At 31.7% G+C, this 19,974-nt stretch overlaps 1 protein-coding gene across 3 annotated transcripts in view; it reads left to right on the top strand.

Annotated features, from left to right (window-relative positions):
• LOC111050331 (peroxidase) overlaps positions 1-19,974 on the top strand; it is a 53,187-nt gene that overhangs the window by 204 nt on the left and 33,009 nt on the right. The window contains exon 1 of one of the 3 annotated variants that reach the window (XM_039434697.1): positions 6,836-6,980. The exons of 1 other annotated variant lie outside the window; for it this stretch is intronic. Coding sequence is in view for 1 of the 2 variants with exons in the window: in XM_039434695.1 (XP_039290629.1) it covers positions 15,073-15,121 (49 nt within the window). In the remaining variant the exon portion in view is untranslated. Of the gene's footprint in view, positions 1-6,835; positions 6,981-14,630; positions 15,122-19,974 lie in introns of those variants that run through there. One more of the 3 variants, XM_039434695.1, reaches the window with a different exon arrangement.

Raw genomic sequence — 19,974 nt, forward strand, 5'->3', positions numbered from 1 at the left:
GGCTTTTGAGCAACCGGGCCTTGTTCATCTATCAAGCTAATGTTGTTTTACAATTTAAGTCTTTTATCAATAAGTTTACATAATATTGTGAAGGTGATAATGATGTGGATATACATTTTTTGAATAGAACAACTTGAAATTGTTACAATCACTTCTCATATATTAAAAATTCTGGGGAAATTATTTCGGGTGTTTCACCATTATCATAATCTTTCTAGTGATCTGTACTCAAGCCTAATTACCTAGTATTGATGTAAAATCCGACTTGGAATACTTTACATTGTATTCCCTATATTGTACGTGATACACCAAGTAGGAAGCTATATCAAATAGAGTATACTAATCTATAGAGTTAACTAGAGCTCTATATTGGTGTAACAACCGACACTAATTTCACGAGAATGTTTTCTAAATGAGTGACTTACAATTTCAATTGAATTTATTCAACTACTAGCTGGCCTGGCGAACTTCGTACCGCCAAATAGTTTGATGCATCTCATGACAAACTTTAGCTGGATGCACACCTGAGGAGGCGCGATGCGGCATTTTATTTATATAGATAATTTTCCAATTGCAAAATAAATAATTCACTAAAATCAATTAATTCTGAACACCGAAGACAGCACAATTATTCGAAACAAAGCAATGTCTTCAGAGCATCTAAGTCTTTAACCTGAGGCCGCACTGCTGGATGGTTACAAACAGAAGAGTCATTTTGTTTTTAGTCGGGGCGTTTAGAATAAAATATATGGGAGGTTATGGAGCAGCACCAATACCTACCATTACTTACTATTACTTACTATTACCTACTATTACTTCTAAGTAATAGTAGGTATTGGCAGCACACACTCTTGTCTATCTACCGAAGGCTGTTGTATGACGCAATGATTATAACAGCTGATTCTTATTTTTGTGTGTGGCCAGCTCCAATACCTACTATTACTTTGATTGCCAGCTCACAAATCTTCCCCCATAAGGATTACATGTAAACTTTTAAGGACCATAGAAAAGAGTACTGAAGTCGGATTATAAATTTGATAGGTCATAAACCTGGTCCTGAACGTACGAACACAACTAAAAAAATCATCAAATTCGGTGCACACATAAAAAAGTTATTGAATGTCAAAATTCGAGGCTTGATTCTTATTTATAAGATAGATATTACGTGATTTCCTACCAAACTCCTCAACATTTCTATTTTTGTCCAATATTTTAGTCTGTAGCACACTCTTCTTTCATCCTATTATCTTTCTTACTATTTAAATTCCTCTAATATTATTCAATTTCGATATACCCATCGTCTATATGCATTTCGACCTCTTTAGGTTTATCAATAACTTATGGTGAGATCTGTTACTGATCAACTCGTATTCCAATACACAATAATTTATTCAAGTGTTTCTGTATCGCATGATAATTCATTAACAGTGTTTCATTAATGATTTCTAATCATGTTTCCGACAATCGACTCAATATTCTCATAAATTTAGATTTATAATAGCGTATCGTGCGAAAATATTAGATGATGCAATAAACTTTATAAGTTGCGTTAAGTTGAGTTAATGTACGCACTGGCAAGTTTTATCATTTATTTGAACATGTCTTCTTATGGCATTGAGTAAAGTTGATCCGGCACAATCTTGAACAAAGACTTAAAACTGTAATTTTAGTACGGTATATAATGGATATTCAAGTAACAATATCCATCTTGTTGTTAATGCTCTGCAGACTATCTGTGATAATATGCTTCATTCACACATTACAACACAATAGTGTCTTAATGTACTCCAAAGTCCTCCTGTTACTCAGAGTCTGCCGACAGTCTGTCTGTTTTGCCCCTTTAACACCTCTAGCCCCTCTAATCTTGTTACTCAGAGTCTGTCGATAGTCTGTCTGTTTTGCGGACTCCTATAGACCCTGTAATCTTTTTGTCCCATTAAGTTCTCGACTAAATATAGATTAGAAATATTTACTTCCAAAACAATAACTATTCCGTCGTTCTTTCTTATCTTGCCATTATTATTTTTAATCTATATAAATAGAGCAATACTTGTTTACTAAAATCGAGATGATTAATTCTATAAGTATTTTTATGAAGTTGTAAAATTATAAAGAATTTTGTGAATTTCATTTTCAAATCCAATCTGTAAAACTACTCTATGGTGCAAATTCCAACTGGATGCTTTCCAACCACAAATTCCATAGTAAGAAAAATTTCAGTAATTAGTGAGTGGTCGTTGAAAACTCAACGCTTAAACTATTTATTTATTAAATTTAACTAGTTGATGAACTATTTGCTTATTTAAGAAAGAATATTCGTCTGTATTCACATTAACGTTTATTCTAGTTGTCACCTTATTTCACAATGAAATAAAAACACACATATTTTGTCAAATTCTACACAGTTTTATTTGGTACAGTGCCATGGTTTTGTGACCACGAGCTGACTTCTTGAAAATGTGACCTGTGTGGTCACGAAACCATGCTCCTGTACCAAATAAAACTGTGACGAATTTGACAATATATGTGTGTTTTTATTTCATTATGGACCGGTTTTACAACATTGACAGTCACTCAGTCGTACCTTATTTTACATTGTCTTACTTTTGTGTGTATAGTTAACTTGTTTGATTCACGAGTGAAGAAAACCAGTTGAATCGTTGATAACTGAGGAATCACTAATTCAACTAGTTTGTGTAATCAACTATCAGTAGTCACATCGCCATTGAACTGCTTTGATTCTACAATCATTATAATTGATGTTGAACTTTGTACTGATAATCCCGAATATGATCAATCTTTGCTAATATTAACCTTCATAATGCTTGGTCTGTTGAAGGAGCCAATCAAATACAATTAGTTTTATCCATCCGCTCGTGAAAAAATAACAAATTTGAACTCTCCCTTCTCTGGTTCAACTAATTGACGTAAATACTTTTCTGATAACGGTTTATTGTGTTGGAAATCGATGAACCTTCAATTCCTGGCTGATTTAATGGTTTATTTTTGATTCCTGTAACGTTTTTGGCATGAGAACAACCTAATTACATTATGTTTGATTGTGCAGGTAACCTAATTCCATAATAATAGGCCTAATAGGAGGATATTAAAATACTGTAAGCCTAACGTATTCATTGGGAAGGTTCAGTTCTGAAACAGTCATTGTCAGGATGCGTCATCTAGATTTAAAACGTTTATACCGTATCGTTCTTAATGTCTAATTTCTCACTTTGGACAAACTAAAATCATAGAGAAATAATAGCATAAGTAGATATCCCATGGTATAGGGCGTTTATGTCGCAACTTTTACTGTTATCTCAAGCCGATAGTCCACGTAGTTCTTTCCCGTGAAGCTTTATGACGCTGGTAGTCTCTCATATTGTGCCGTTCATACACTCTTACCCGGTCAAAACAGTAAAAATCGACAATAATCGACAGTAATCGGCTTGAGATAACAGTAAAAGTAGCGACATAAGCGCCCTATACCATGGGATATCTACTCACGCTATTGTTTCTCTATGCTAAAATCTTGAAGAAATATTTTGTAAAATAAATATAAATCAGGTTGAAATCTAAGCAATGTACACTTTCTCCTTAATACAATGGTATATTAAAGTGTTGAAATCAGTTATCATGCATTGGGAGAGCATATTTGGTACCTGATACCACTCAAATGTATTCATGATTTGTGGAATTTTATCACAGATTCAAAATAGAGTCGCCAAATTGGCCGACTCCAAGATGAAGATTGATAGTTTTGAATGTATTGCTTAATATTCAATGCTTCAAACTTCAAGTTAAGCCTGAGTGAAATTCCACATTCTTCAAACTTGAGTTGAAATTTTTCTGTGCCTACATTTCTATTCGTTCCATGATGTTAGTATAGTTCTGTACTATATCTCAGTGTACTTTCACAGAGCGTTAATATTTCTAAGCTTCTACTGCTAATGTCTTTATTGAAATTATCTCTTGTTTTACATTCATCTTGATCTGGTATTTCAAAAGAATATCCGTAACGCTTTGATTTACTATTTTGAATTATAATTTGCCATAACTAACTTCTGTGGGACAATTTTTATGAAATTTTAAGCTTATGTACTCAACATTTATATATCTGCTATATCACGTCGCTCCACTTTCTCTTTTTTTGTGCCCCGTTCCAGAACTGTGAGCTACTATAATTCTCCGGTCAATAGAATTCAAAGACTTTTCAACTGTTTCTCTGGGCAACTGGACATCTTCTGGTTCTCTCGTGGAAGATTTTATAGAATATTAAACAGTCTATTGTGAGATATCCTTGCTCAGTCGTGTTATCGATTTATTGCTGCATATAGGTGTGTATCTATTGCACTGTGTACTCGTACTCCTTACTCATTTTGTTGCTTCATTGGCAGGTATCAATCCTCTGACATTCATTTGTTAGTTTTATCCAAACTTGGAGTAAAAAATCAATATCCGTATCAAAGCGATACGGATATTCTTTTGAATTACCAGATCAAGATGAATGTAAAACAAAAGATAATTTCAATAAAGACATTATCAGTAAAAGTTCAGAAATATTAATGCTCTGTGAAAGTACACTGAGATATAGTACAGAACTATACTAACAACATGGAACGAATAGAAAAGTAGGCACAGATAGATATATAGTTATTTGTATAATTATCTAGAGTGAAAAGTACGACTTTTTCTCCCTGTGGGAAAAAGTTTGAAGCCCGAGGCGAAGCCGAGGGCAGCAATTTTCCTGAGGGAGAAAAAGTATTTTTCGCTCGTGATGTACACAACATTTTTCCTCCATCTATTGTCATCTATAAATCTATTTTCCTCCACCTACTGTCTAAAGTACTTACTTTACTCCCTGAAACCTAATACTAAAGTGTCACTGTTTCGCTCTCGGTAGTAAAAAACAGAAAAACTCCCTAGGGAGTAAAAGTGACTCCATTTAAGTAACATGGGGAGCATCTCTATTTCGAAACTTACATTGTAATAGGTTAGAAGGTCTAAGCTCAGATGAGAAAGCATAATAGAGGTGTCTGTCATTGAGTCAACTGAATTCAATACCACAACCAGAAATTTGATTAACTCATGAAATATGTTTGTATGATAATTATTATATTCTTAATATTAGTAGACGATAAAAATTTATAAAATTATTTTTAAAATATTTAATTCTATTCAAAATACCAGCCAACAAATATTTTTGATCTGCAATTCAAATCTGAACCGCGTGATCTGGAGTCAGCCATTTTTGGTAGCTGCTCAGCTGATATAATTGTTACAACTTTTGCCGATAGATAGTGCAATCGGCAGTGCCAATCAGACGACCGGTTTTTAGGTTTTAGATTTAGGTTATGTTGTTAGGAATCATTGTCACCATTACGTAAGTTATTAGAATGATTTTATTTGCAGTTTCTATAAAAAAATGTAGATGGAGGAAAAATGTTGTGTACATCACGAGCGAAAAATACTTTTTCTCCCTCAGGAAAATTGCTGCCCTCGGCTTCGCCTCGGGCTTCAAACTTTTTCCCACAGGGAGAAAAAGTCGTACTTTTCACTCTAGATATACAAATAACTATTTCCCTTCTCTTGTATTTCTATATTTTTTTCAAACAATATTGCAATTGTAAGTTACATTGCTCATTGTATTTTCATTGTATAATAATCTTGTATTGTTGTATTTGTGAAGGAGACACATTAGGGGTAACCTGTTGTCTCCATAAATAAATAAATAATTGTCTCCTATACACTATAAATTAAATTACAAATATTAAATAATTATAGCCCATCATAATATCCACAAATATTGTTTTTGGTGAGATATAGTCATATTTATCCATGATGAAACACTACAGTATTGTCTTAAAATATCACGAATTAATAAAAGAGTTGCATGTCATGCTTCTATGGTGTCATCTTCAGTTTGCACTGAAACATGAAACTGTGTTGAAAAATGTAACGTAATAAATTTGTGATATTTTTATATAATATTGTCACACTTTTTCTATGTAATTAAACACGACATGCAGTCAAATATTAAGTAAATAATTGAAAACTTTTACTTACTGACTGAAGTACTTTCGATCGTCTAGTGATCATTTTCAACATTTTACAGTAAGTAAATTTTTTAATTATTTACTCACTATTTGACTGCATGTCGTGTTTAATTACATAGGAAAAAGTGTGTTAATACTTAGCAGCTCGGAATGGGTCAAGAAAGATCACCTATAATATTGTAGTGTTTTATTATAATATCCACGTCTAGTGTCAGAAACCTTTTCTTCTCTCATAAGAGACATCCACCTTTCAATTAAATAGGGCCCAAATTGTATTTCCATAGACATGTAGCTCTTGACTGTATCTGAACATAGGGCACAGATTGTATTTAAATAAACATATAGCTTTTGACTGTATCTGAACATAGGGCCTAGATTGTATTTAAATAAACATATAGCTCTTGACTTTATCTGAAGGGCCCAGATTGTATTTACATAGACATAATGTAGCTCTTGACTATATCTCAACATAGGGCTTAGATGGTATTTGCATAGACATAATATAGCTCTTGACTATATCTCAACATAGGGCCCAAATTGTATTTAAATAGACATAGCTCTTGACTGTATCTGAACATAGGGCCCAAATTGTATTTAAATAGACATACCTCTTGACGGTATCTGAACACACACATTATTTTTATCTGAGTGAATTTTTATGAAGGCTTCATCGCTTGGCTGGACTGAAACGTCACAGCTCCCTTTTTTCTCAGTAGATTCACAATAGTGGGCAGTTGTGGGCACTCCATTTGTTTTATTTGATTACTGTAATCGATTGTGGGATCAAAGTCCCTAGAGTGGCCCGGATTTATTAGCACTATCGTTCTGATTTGATCATTATTCACTTGAGTGAGTTTTTACGTGACGGACACGCCTCCTGAGCTTCTGTTTCTTATTGGATTTTACACTAAGGAACACACGTAAATTGTGAGTAATAGTATTTATGAATGAAATAATAGTTGTTATGATGCAAGTGTTGTGGTGATTGCAATATTAGTTTATTTATTTACTATACTACTTGAAAGCATAGGCTACAGGAAATAGGTTTCTTATTGGATTTTACGCCAAAGAATAAACGTAAATTGTGAGTAATATTATTTATGAATGAAATAATACCGTAGTTGTTATTATGTAAGTGTTGTGGTGATTCCAATACTATACTTCATGAAAGCATAGGCTACAGGAAGTAGGTTTCTTATTGGATTTTACGCTAAGGAATAAACTTGAATCGCAAGTAATTGTATTTATCAATGAAATAACTAGTAGTTCTGTGAACAGTAGACCTCACGCAGCATTCTCATACACAAGTACCTGATTGAAACTATAGACCTTATGGAAATACAGCAATAATCATAGACTGGCTTCTCCACACATCTGTGTAATCACTTGTCAGCTGATTTATGATGAATAATTCTATAGTCTGATTTTTACTCTAATATTGGCGTATGAAGGAGGCTCCTTTTTCCTTTTATATTATCCTTGAAATGCAAAATTTCCAAAAAACCTTGTATATACGTCGACGCGCAATTAAAAAAGGAACATACCTATAAAATTTCATGAAAATCTATTACCGCGTTTCGCCGTAAATGTGCAACATATAAACATTTAAACATTAAGAGAAATGCCAAACCGTCGACTTGAATCTTAGACCTCACTTCGCTCGGTCAATGAATGAAATAATACCGTAGTTGTTATTATGTAAGTGCTGTGATGATTCCAATATTAGTTTATCCATTTACTATACTACTTGAAAGCATAGGCTACAGGAAATAAGTTTCTTATTGGATTTTACGGCAAGGAATAAACGTGAATCGCAAGTAGGCCTAATTGTATTTATCAATGAAATTATAGTCATTATGCAAGTGTTGGGGTGATTCCAATATTAGTTTATTTACAGTAAATAATAACTATAGTCTTGTAAGCATACAAAAAATCGGTTTCTTATTGAATTTTACGCTGAGTAGTACACTTAAACTGTAAGTAATAGTATTTGTCAATGAAATAATAGTAGGAATGTTTGGGAGATGAATAGCACAAGGTTACCTTATTTTTTCTCTCCCTATCATTTTGATAATGTATTTATTGTTTGGATGAATGAATAAAGTTTGTTGTGGGGATTCCAATTTATTTATTAAATTCAATCAATTGTTAGCTAACATGCATCCTATTTCTCATTTCATTATACGCTGAGGAGTAGGTCTACACTCAAACTGAAAGTTATATTATTCATCAATGGAATAATATTTATTATGCAAGTGTTGTGGTGATTCTAATATTAGTTCATTTATTTATTTTACTACTCGTAAACATTCGAGAAATCGGTTTATTATTGGATTTTACGCTTAGGAGTACACATGAATTGTAAGTAATTGTATTTATAAATGAAATAATAGTAATAACTACTATTGTTATCATGCAAGTGTTGTTGTAATTCTAATATTAATTAATTTATTTATTATACTTGTTGGCATACAAGAAATCTGTTCATATTGTAGTTCACGCTGAGAAGCACACGTAAACTGTAAGTAATCGTAGTTTATTATCAATGAAATTATATTATTTATGCAAGTGTTGATGTGGTGATTACATTGGTTTATTTATTTATCAAATACGAACACTTGTTAACTAATTTTCCATTATGCTTCTTAATGGAGTTTACGCTGAAGAGTAGGCTACACATAGACTGTGAGTTATAGTATTTACATATCAAAATGAATATTATGTAAATTTGATGTGAGGATTGATTCTCGTACAAAATAATTACCTACATTCATTGACGCTGACATATGCTTTGGCGCGGAATCTTGTGAATAATCGATGTTTGTGGTTGTAGCGAAATTTAGGAATTTGTTGGGATCAGGAATTGTTGAAATAGGGTTGATTTTTCACTCCACTCAGTTTTGTAGTCTTTTCACGAAACTTACTGACAGGATGACTTCCCTTTTCATCAATCAATACTGTCAAGAAATTCAGGGTAACAGTTCTTGAAGTAATTTTTTTTCTTGTAATTTGACTTCAATCTAACACTTTGGTTAATGAAGAGTTCAATTCCAGCTTAAATTAATAGGTTAAAGTTTGACACTAAAGGCGTATATCACTCCTTCACAGTCTAACTGAGCAATGCCCATGCACTTTTTCTTCCAGAATCACTCTTGCTACATTTAAACGAGATCTGTAGGCTTCTTCCTTTTCAGTCTTATCACTGTATTAGAGTTGTCAATGAGGTGTAGAGCTTGGATGTTCTGATGATTATATAGTCTCTTTTTGGTTTCTGGCAGCCTTATAGTTTCATGACATCGACTGTTTACATCTGCAGGTCCCTGTGGAGATCCGAATATTAGTTCATTTATCTATTTTACTAATAAACATTCAAGAAATCTGTTTATTATTGAATTTTACGCTGAGTAGTGCACGTAAACTGTAAGTAATAGTAGTTTTTATCAATGAAATGGTAGTAGTTATTATGCAAGTGTTGTTGTAGTCATTTCAATTTTGGTTTATTTATTAATTAAATACAAACATTTGCTAGCGAACATGTATTTTGTCTCTTATTGGGTTTGACGTTAATAAGTACATGTAAACTTCTAGTATTAGTATTTATTCACCAAGATAATTACTATGTTTTAATGTGTAGATTGGGTCATAGAGAAAAGATACCATTACATTATCCATCTCTGAGCCTTTCACTAAATACTCACATACATTCATTGAAGCTTACATAATCGTTGACGCAGATATATGTGAATAATTCATTTTTGCGGTTGTAGGGAAATTTAGGATTTGGAAATTTTGAAATAGCTCTTCACTCTTCTTTGTAGTCTTCTTCTCAAAATTTGACAGTTTGACTTTTCTTTCCATCAATTAATACCGCTGTCAATATCATTTTCGGCATCTACTTGTTTGACAGTTGGATTTCTTCAAGAAATTTTGGATTACAGTTCTTGAAGTATGATATCACATTCTCGTATTTCTGAATGTTCAATCATGTTCCCGTGCAGAAGGTACTGATTATATCGTATTTCGTTTTGATATGCATATAAAAGATTTTGTTCATAACATCTTGAATTGGAACAATAACACTGTGAAAATGCGAATATACTTTGCCGGGAATATTCTTTGCTTGACCTTTCTATTCTATACAGTTCTGATGCCTATTGATTCCTCTCCATTTTTTACATTCTCAAAGATAGATTTTATAATATTCCTTCTTCAAGTAATGAAGTGAACTTTTTCATGAAGTGAACTCCAGTAGACTTGCCATTTCGTTATGGTAAATTGTCATATTTTATTAATAGATCTGAAGTTAACAAACTATGAAATTACTTGAATTATAATGAAATAATTAAGTGTGTGATCCCATTTTATGCGTATATGTGCAAGTGCACGCTTGTTTATGCATGACCAAGTGTGCACATTTGTTCAACATATGGAAAGAGCAATAGGAACATTCACACTAAACGCATACCCATACTGGTTGCATTCAGTGTGAGCAGCTGCATGCCTCACAACGTGTTTCAGTTACAATTTCCATATTTTATTTTTCGGCTCATGCATGATTTAACCTGCATTTGCTCATATACGCATTCAATGTGATCACACCCTTACTCAAAAAATGTTATTTCATTCTGATGTCCTCGTCCAAATGAACCAATGGCTATTTTAATGGCATATCATATTTATGAATATTTTATGCCTAAAATATCAGTAGAAGTTTTTTCCTAGGGCAACTTTTGAATGTAAATAAAAATATAAATCTGAGTACCCTTTTCCTTTTCAAATTATTCCATTTAAATAATTTAAAAAAGGGTACTCAGATTTATATTTTTATTCACTGTAGAATGTTGGATGTATTGATGGCTCATATATTATGTATATAACAGTCATATCAATCAACCATAATAAAACTATAATTAGTGTGGAGCATTTCTTATTAATTTATTCATTTATTGTAAAGGTAAAATATGTGAGAGCGCCAGGAACACCACATTATCGCTCACGCAACACACAAATTCTACAATTTGAAATAAAGATGAGCTTCAACTTGAACACAAGCCGTGTAAAATAATCCTGAATTTAAATAGAAATAAAATTTTTTTAAAATTATTTTATCACAACATGTTTCAACATTGATGCCATTTTAAAATGTTGAATTGTATGGATCTAATGCACATTACTGATAATTAATTGATGAGATTTACATGTAAATATTATTACTAAGCTGTGCTTAGTGAGAGAAGTTGTGTGTATTTTGGGTTCAAAATTTTATAAAATAACTTGATTAATTCAATATGACGTGATAATTAAGTGTTATATTTAAATATAGTTTGGTGTTTTCATTTCTATAAATTCAAAATGTTTAGCTTATATATATTTTTGGACGAAAATTGAACTTGAACGTTTTACAGTAGAAACATAACCTATTTTTTGGACATTTTATTAATTTAAAAATTTGGGAATGGAATAGATATGGGACAAGCCTGTTGTTCCTTCCTAATCATATTTATATGATTTGTGATTTTTTCCACGAATAAATAGATAAATAAAATAAATGAGATTGAGGGGGATAGCACGAAAGCGTGTTGATGAAAGTGACTCATAATAAATTACATGTTGGGCCAATACCAATTGCAGCCTCATTGAGCGAATATCAAGGGGTTCATTTCAAACAGCAGCATTCATAATAATTCACATCAATGCTTTCCATTCAACTTGATCTGCCATTCACTTTCACTGTCAGTGGTCCTTGAAAATAACACCAACGATTCCCATTTAACCAATTCTGATAGTTTGAAGTGGAACTCACCATAGAAGCTTCATAGCCTGTCAGACAAAATGAGTAATTGCTTCAATAATCATACAAAAATTAGAGAAAGCAAACGCTTGTCCGATTAATTTCTGCATCCACCATGTCATCAACTTGACTCACCAGCACCACACACATGACAATCACGTGATTTTTAATTGTTAATTTGTTTCAGCTTGTTGAATGAAGTAGAATGATGTGTTCAATTGTTTTGAAGTGACTGATTAGAAAATCGGACAATGCTGATTTTTTATGCTGTATGTACGGGATTTTAGTAAAAGTTTTATCAGTTAGATTTTCTTGGATTTTCCGTTGATTTCTGTTATATTTCCTGTTAATGGAAGGAATTATTTATTTCATGTTTGACACATGTCAATCTTTAACCCAGCTTAATCTCTTTATCACACTTTAACCCGGTCGTGTGTTGATGGGAAGGGTATTATTCTATATCCTTTTCAGAGAATCGACAATTATCTGTTGAAACACCGCCGATTCAAGAAGTTACATCACAATATTATATTATCTTACTCTAATTGCATTCAATCTTTATTCTCATCATTGATTTTTTTTTTTATTTTGTAAAATTTGTTGAATAATTAGCATTACCGTCATTTAATGTAAATTGTGTAAGCCAGTAAATATTGTAACATACATAAATAAATAACGCTAATCTAATCTATTCATAGTATGAATTGAGTTGATATTTTCGATTATGTTCTTACATCACAATATATTATATTATCGTTACTCTAATTGCATTCAATCTTCATTCTCATTGATTAATTTTCTATACTTTGTAAAATTCGTTGAATAATTATTAGCATTCCCGTCATTTAATGTAAATTAGTGTATAAGCCAGTAAATATTGTAACATACATAAATAAATAACTTTAAACTAATCTATTTATAGTGATGAATTGAGATGATATTTTCGGGACTATAAACATTTTAAGGTGAAATAAAAACGATATTGGCAGTTCCACATCATTTATTTGAGCCAAACTCAAGATTCAATGCACTAAGGCATCTGACAATATCGTTTTTATTTCACATCAATATGGAGAAATTCCACAATATCTCTGTTCATAGTATATAGTGTAAATATTCTATAAAGATTTTGCAAGTTGCAAATAAATTCTCATTACGTATTCATCATATCTTATTTTATAGGATAAATTATTTCAAAGTATAAGTATCAACAAAAAAAGTCAACAATAGAATCCAAAGTTTTGAAATTTTCATTTTAGATATAAGATTATTTTCAAAAAACATCAAATTTTCCAGAAATTCAAGACTATTTCCGCTTCAGATTTCAATTCATAAACGATTAAAAACTCATCCATTTCCTGACTCCTATTAAACACCTTGATCTACGATTACAGATTAAAATGCTAGATTTACTAGAATTAGCCTACCAGAAAATTATGCAACAATCTCAGATTATGTTATGAAGCCGAGGACGTAGCCTACAAAGTTCAATGTCATTATCACTGTCTTAATTGTCAGAAAAACAATCAAGCGAATTATTTGGTAATTGACTCAATTTACTAGGAAACTGTGAGTCAATATCCTTTCCAGTCTTTGAGCAATTTGAAAAATCATGTTTGAAGATGATCTCGGAAATATAGTGAGATGCATCAACTTTAAGCTGTCAGCATTGGTAGAATAGGAAGCATTCATGTTATTTATAACTGATGCTGATAGTTAGAAGTGAATCTAACTATAGTCATTTATACATGACTCATAAGTTGTTGGGGGCTCACAGTTTTTGCTTCTCCGTATTTCTTCATTCTAGTAATTTTTTCATTGGTTAGAAATGTTGATTGTATTTCCGGTTATATCTTGTGGGTGAATGACTTTTGCTGCCGAGAATCTGATGGGTGATTTGAATGATGTTGTGAAATCTCGATGTTCTTATTCTATCATCCTTTAATGACAGACTATTCTTTGAATTTTTATAATCTATAACAAGATTGGCCAAGCCACACGAAGCGTTTTTTCAGACGAGTCGGCAGGGCAGGAAGCTCTCTGATTGGCTGATTTCCAAACTTCAACCCAAGCTTTCCGATTGGCTGATTATCAGCTGATTCCCGAGCGTCAACCCAATCAGCCAATAGGAGAGCTTCCTGCCCTGCCGTTTCATCTGAAAACGCCTGAAAAAACGGTCACGTAGCCTCGCTCATTATCCACTATTGGATGTAATACTCAATAATCAATCACCTTAAATATAATATGTTTTCGCTTATCAATAAAGATGTCATGGATGGTGAAATAGATGAGTAAGGTAATAAAGATTTATTGCTTCCAATACAATAACTCACAAACACAATGCAATATTTCACAATTGAATCATTTCTCTATTGAAATCCCTTTATCAGTCACTAGAACTTTCTAATATATAATGATAACTGTCCAAAAACGATACAGTAATAAAAATTATGTAATAAATTAAGCCTAAGGAATATAACATCTAAATAACCTTTCATTATTTTACTCGGACAGTACAAAAAATGATCAATCAGCCACTGAAACTCACTCACACACGAGCCAAAATGTATTATGTATTATGAGAAAAATGTTGATAACAATTTATTGAATTTGTTAGCAGTTATTTCGAGTGACCACTTCGTGTTCAATATAGAGATTAGCGAATTCTTTTGAAGAATCTTTTAACGCCGATTATAGATGAAGCGACCCGTTAAGTTTCACAAATATGACGCGGATCAACTTTGGCTTTCGCTATCGAGTTGGTATATAAGAACAAATGCAATTGTCGCCAATTCTACCAGTTTTATTGTGCAAATAATGAGACCTGGTGGTAAACTGGCTGGATTAAATCAGCGGTCCCACAATTTCAGCAGTCATAATCAAGTGTTTACCGCGTTTTAGCTGTTCTTAAAGAACTTTTGTTGTAGAATAACTAATTTCAGAAGTGTAACCCGTTTTAACTATTCTAGTCCTATTCCGTTCTAGTCTTCTAAAAGACTCTCTTCTAAAGCTATAAATTTACTGGGTTTTTTCGTAAAGAAATTCATTTCCATTTGCAAAAAAAGTATTCAATCCTTCAATTAAAATTCGTGAGATTATCAAACAAAATTGTGTGTTCAATTTTTGAGTTCGTGATAGGTTTTTTCACGGTTTATTGATTGTTTTCAAGAAATATTTAGAGGAAAATAAATATCGTTTGAAAGAAATTGAATATTAATTTAGTGTGAGATGAAAACTGCAATCGCCTGCATTGAGGCTTTTATGTACAAGAATCCAGGTGAGATTGTCTCAATAGTTCATCTAATTATCATAATATATACCTCAATAATTATCTCAATAATGATCTTCATTGTACATGTCTTCAATTTGATCTCAATACTTTATTTGTGTTCAGTTTCACCGTTAAATCATTCTTTTCATTTCTTGGGTTATTATCTCGGTTATCCTACTTGTTCTCGTGACTCTAATCCAGTTTTATCCATGTTTCTCTATACTTTGTACATTCCCTACTTTTTATTCTTCCCTCACTCATTTTTTTGCAATTCCATCTGAAAGTTTATTCGCTTTTTCAAGCTACTTGACCATTTTGGACCTTAATTATTTTCATCATCTATAGTGTTTCTATTGTTACTTAGATATTATATTGTTACCTACTTATTTAATTATCATTTCTTACTGAACGCTATTCAAAAATGAAATTATTGAAATAAATTACTCAGTTCTCTGACCTTGTGGACTTCAGAAAACAATATAGGCCCTACTGCTCACTTGGATTAATGTAGTGATCAATTTTTCTTCCTTTTTTGAAATTCAGTGGCTACTGGAATGAAGAAAACTAACTGTGAACAATTTCAGTTTGAAACATCAACGTTCCGCTCTAAGAAGTTTCTCAACTTGACAATTCTGACAGTGATGCAAACTGACAACAGAAACATTGTCTTGACATCAGTTTATTGTCATCTGCTATCTAATCTGCCCCTTCTGGACTCTTATCAGCCATTATTAGTGAATTGGAGATGGGAACATTCGTCATAACCATAATGAAAAGGACCACTTGGCCTATTCACATAATTATCACTAATTGGACTCACTTTTGACTGCTCTCCTTTTAATAATTCGACAGCGGAAGTTGGAGTGGGTGGGTTCCTTAACAATTGTTTCAAAGAAGAGATATTCCTGTGGTTTTAGGTTCAGTGGTCTGTTGAACAATCAAGTATTGTAGTAGACCTAAAGTCAAATCATAATTAGTTATCTTTTATAATACAGTAGGTGTTTACTAAAAACAGAGATAACTTTCAAATATCGTACAGGCCTGTAGGAAGAATCACTCATACTATGAGAGTTCAATAAACTCAGTGAAATTTTGATGAATATTTTGTGTTTTTTAGTATAGTACTAAAAAAGTGCTTAGTACTAAGTAAATACTTAGTAAGTACTGTACTTGCTCACTAGTTAGTTCATTTAGTTCTACAAGAACAATTATTGAATTATACAGGGTGACACAGAATAACGGGAACTTTCAAAAACGCCGTAAAACATTAGTGGGAAGGGCAAAAATGATTTTATTCAAACTAATGTAAAGTTCCATACTTGCCGTTTGAGAATAATTATTAATAACATCTATCACTTTTTGACAATTACTTCTTCAAGATGGCTTCCTCCTGCACGAACATTCTTGAAATCTGTGTTAAGATTCCTGAACGATTGCTGCAACATTTCAGCTGGGATATCGTTAATTTCATTTTGAATTGTCTGTTATGATTCAACCACAGTTATTGGCCAAGTTATGAAAACGTTTGATTTGAGATAGCTCTACATAAAGAAAAATTCAGATGGACCAGGAAACCCAGATGTTGCAGCGATGAATGAGGAATCGTTAACACAGATTTCAAGAGTGTATTCGTTCAGGAAGAAGCCATCTTAAAGAAGTAATTGTAAAAAAGTGATAGTTGTTATTAATAATACTCAAATGGCAAGTCTTGAACTTTACATTAGTTCAAATAAAATCATTTTTGCCCTTCCCACTAATGTTTTATAGCGTTTTTAAAATTCCCGTTATTCTGTGTCACTCTATATAAGTTTACAGTACTTCTTAGTTAGTTCACAAGTTGAAGAATTTCTTAAACTTGTTGAACCAAATTGAGATGAATATTCTGTCTTTGAAAAACATTCTCCATCTAAGACTATTAGATTCTCTAATTAGAAATAGATTTATCTTCATACCTACAAAGAGTCTTGAGCCTTGAATATTCAATTCAGGTTTCCAAACTCAAATTGTGACTTTAATTAAATATTGTTCCATTGTGATCAGCAGTAAGGCAATTAATTTATTAGCAATACAAAATTTACAACTTCATAGCTGTATTAGAGCTTAAGTCACGTTTTAACGCCCTGATTTTAAAATCAGGCATTTCTCATGCTCTATGATACTTTTCTCATGTAGGCTATTGCGACGTTCACAGCAAATAATGCCAACAAAAAACTAGAACTGAAAATATGAGACAAATTTAACACTATGTATGTCAGGGATGGAATATAATTATTATACAGAACTTTACATAACTTTAAATCAATATGTATTGTTTTGTCATCCATGATTGAAAACAGAGTTTGAATGAACAATAATTAGAATTCAGACTGAGTCCCAGTTCATAAACGAAACACCATTCATCCTTTGTCAAAACACACAGTGGCATTGTAACTAGGCTCTTCTATATAGTGATACCAATTTTGGAGTGTCAGCATTGTTTAAATGGGAGGTATTGATGATATTCATAGGAAATTCTGACAGTTTGAAAGGAATCTCACTATAGGTCACAGGTAGCTCTCTTGTCTAAACACAGCGGGGATTATTCTAACAAGGAAGAGAAATTCAACTGATTATGTTTCCGTGATCAGAAAGACAATTTAATTAATTTGTTATTATCTCTGACCACTTCGAATATAGGTAGTGATTTTGATTCTATAATTCTGTTTGAGTGCGAGTGCTTGATAGTATAATATATTAATCCATAATTATATGAATTATGAAAATATCATCCTTATCTTCATAGACGCCTTAGAAGTTTTGTGAAACTCTTGCTGTAGGTTAATAAAACTTATGAAATAAGTATTAATATACAAATATGTATTGAATTGTAATCTATAATATAATAAAGGAAAGAATCGGCTTGTACATGAACGGGATAAGAAATTCACGAATGACGCATCATCACGTCTGAACTACTGGACTGATTAACACGACATTTTGCATATAGATTCTTAATTTACCGAGAATGTTTATAGGCCTATTTTAAATTCTCCAATAATTCAGTATGTAAAGTTTGCAATTAGACCCTTGGGTTACCTGTTAGTATTCAATAAAGCTCATTCATATTAGTACTGTAGTTGGGATATTGTTTGAAACTTCGAAATAATTTTACATAGTTTCCACAAAAAAATCCCAAGAAAAAATACTCATGTAGGCTATGTATTCTAAAATAAAAATGAACAAATGTCATTCTTGTTATAAATTCATTCGAAAACCCATTTTTCTACTTGCTATTTTTTATAATTATTCAAATTAATTAAATAATTATATTTCAATTTATTAAATATTCTTAAATATAATTAAAATATTCCAAACTCCAAAGTTATTCCAAATCCTCTTGATCACTCAAAAATCAATTCTCAAATACCATTTAAAAGAAACACAACATTTATAATATTGTGTTTGTTGTCATTAACTATTGATATTATAACCAGTTTGTAACGGTTTAAAACTAGTTCATCACATTCAAAATTGAATTAGGTCATAATTCAATATTATGAATGACTGACAACATGATTTCAAGTTATAAGAACACTGAAGGATGTTGATGTCATAGGAATTCAAACGTGAATCATCATCAACCTTATAAATCTTCCTTCCTTGTCTGACAATAGTTGTCATCAATGAGAGAATTACATTAATTTATGTCGTTCCTCCTCCTATATTTTCTAATCTAATGAGTCTCCGCTAAAGCTTTTTCAATCGGATAGAATGGGCATAATCCGATTTGTCAATTTGTATGATGAAGAAAGGGGGTTTCGACGTCTCCAATTGGTTAATTTTGTTTACTGTCTGTTGAGAACTGAAACTAGAGCAGTTAAAATACTAGCTAGTCGTGTTGTGTCCTGAATCTATAAAATAAAACAATAAATAGAAAATATTATTGTGAGTCTTTTGAAATATTAATAAAAAAAAATTGGTCCATGTTTCTTCGTATACAGTAGCCTAACTTACTATCTTATTTTTATTTTATATTTTTATTCTTATTTTGTTTTTATTTTAACTGTAAATCGAATATCTGAAATGTGTAACTAGTGTTAAGGAGGCAATATTTAGGTTCTACCTGTTTGCCTCCACAATTGTATTGTAATAAATAAATAAATAAACATCAGTTGAAAATCAATTTGAAATTTAGCTAGCATCTACTGAAGCTGTTTAATAACTCTTGATAAGTCATTGGAACCAAGTTTCAGATTTTCAACTAAAGTCTTTCAATTACCAATTATTTCTCATATTTGTGGAAATTGATCCATGACTTTTATAGTGGTGTAAAAGTACATCTTAATAAATTAATCTCATTCCAATGATAACATTTTTAAAAATATGTTTTTAATACGTATAACCAATATTTGATTTATTTTAGGTAAAACAAACAACATATAATAATATCGACATTCAAAAAAAGATCGACTTAGGCCTATTTATAAGTATTGTAATTTGGAAGGTTGAAAATTTAAACTTAATAACTGTGAACCTTCTTTTTCTCAAGTAATAATATTATGTTTGTGACTTTCTATATTGCTGAGGAGTCCTCATGGTACTTCGTTCCACCTTTCCCAATATGTATGTATTTCATCCGCCAATGAGCCTCACTACTTTGAAGTTTCAGCTGGTACCGTCGTTTTATCGAGTCCATTTTCGATCAAGTCCTGAATTATAATAGAAGACAATTTTCGCTTTCAATTAGAATTCACAACTGAATATTCACAAAATATAAAAAATTCCACAGTCTCCACTTTATATGATTGTCTTCTTTTAAAATTTGAAATTAAAATTTAAGTAAAATGAAATTGAAAATTCATAAGATTATGTTTTCTCCC

This window comes from Nilaparvata lugens, chromosome 8 (genome assembly GCF_014356525.2).
Source record: "Nilaparvata lugens isolate BPH chromosome 8, ASM1435652v1, whole genome shotgun sequence".
Lineage (NCBI taxonomy): Eukaryota > Metazoa > Arthropoda > Insecta > Hemiptera > Delphacidae > Nilaparvata > Nilaparvata lugens.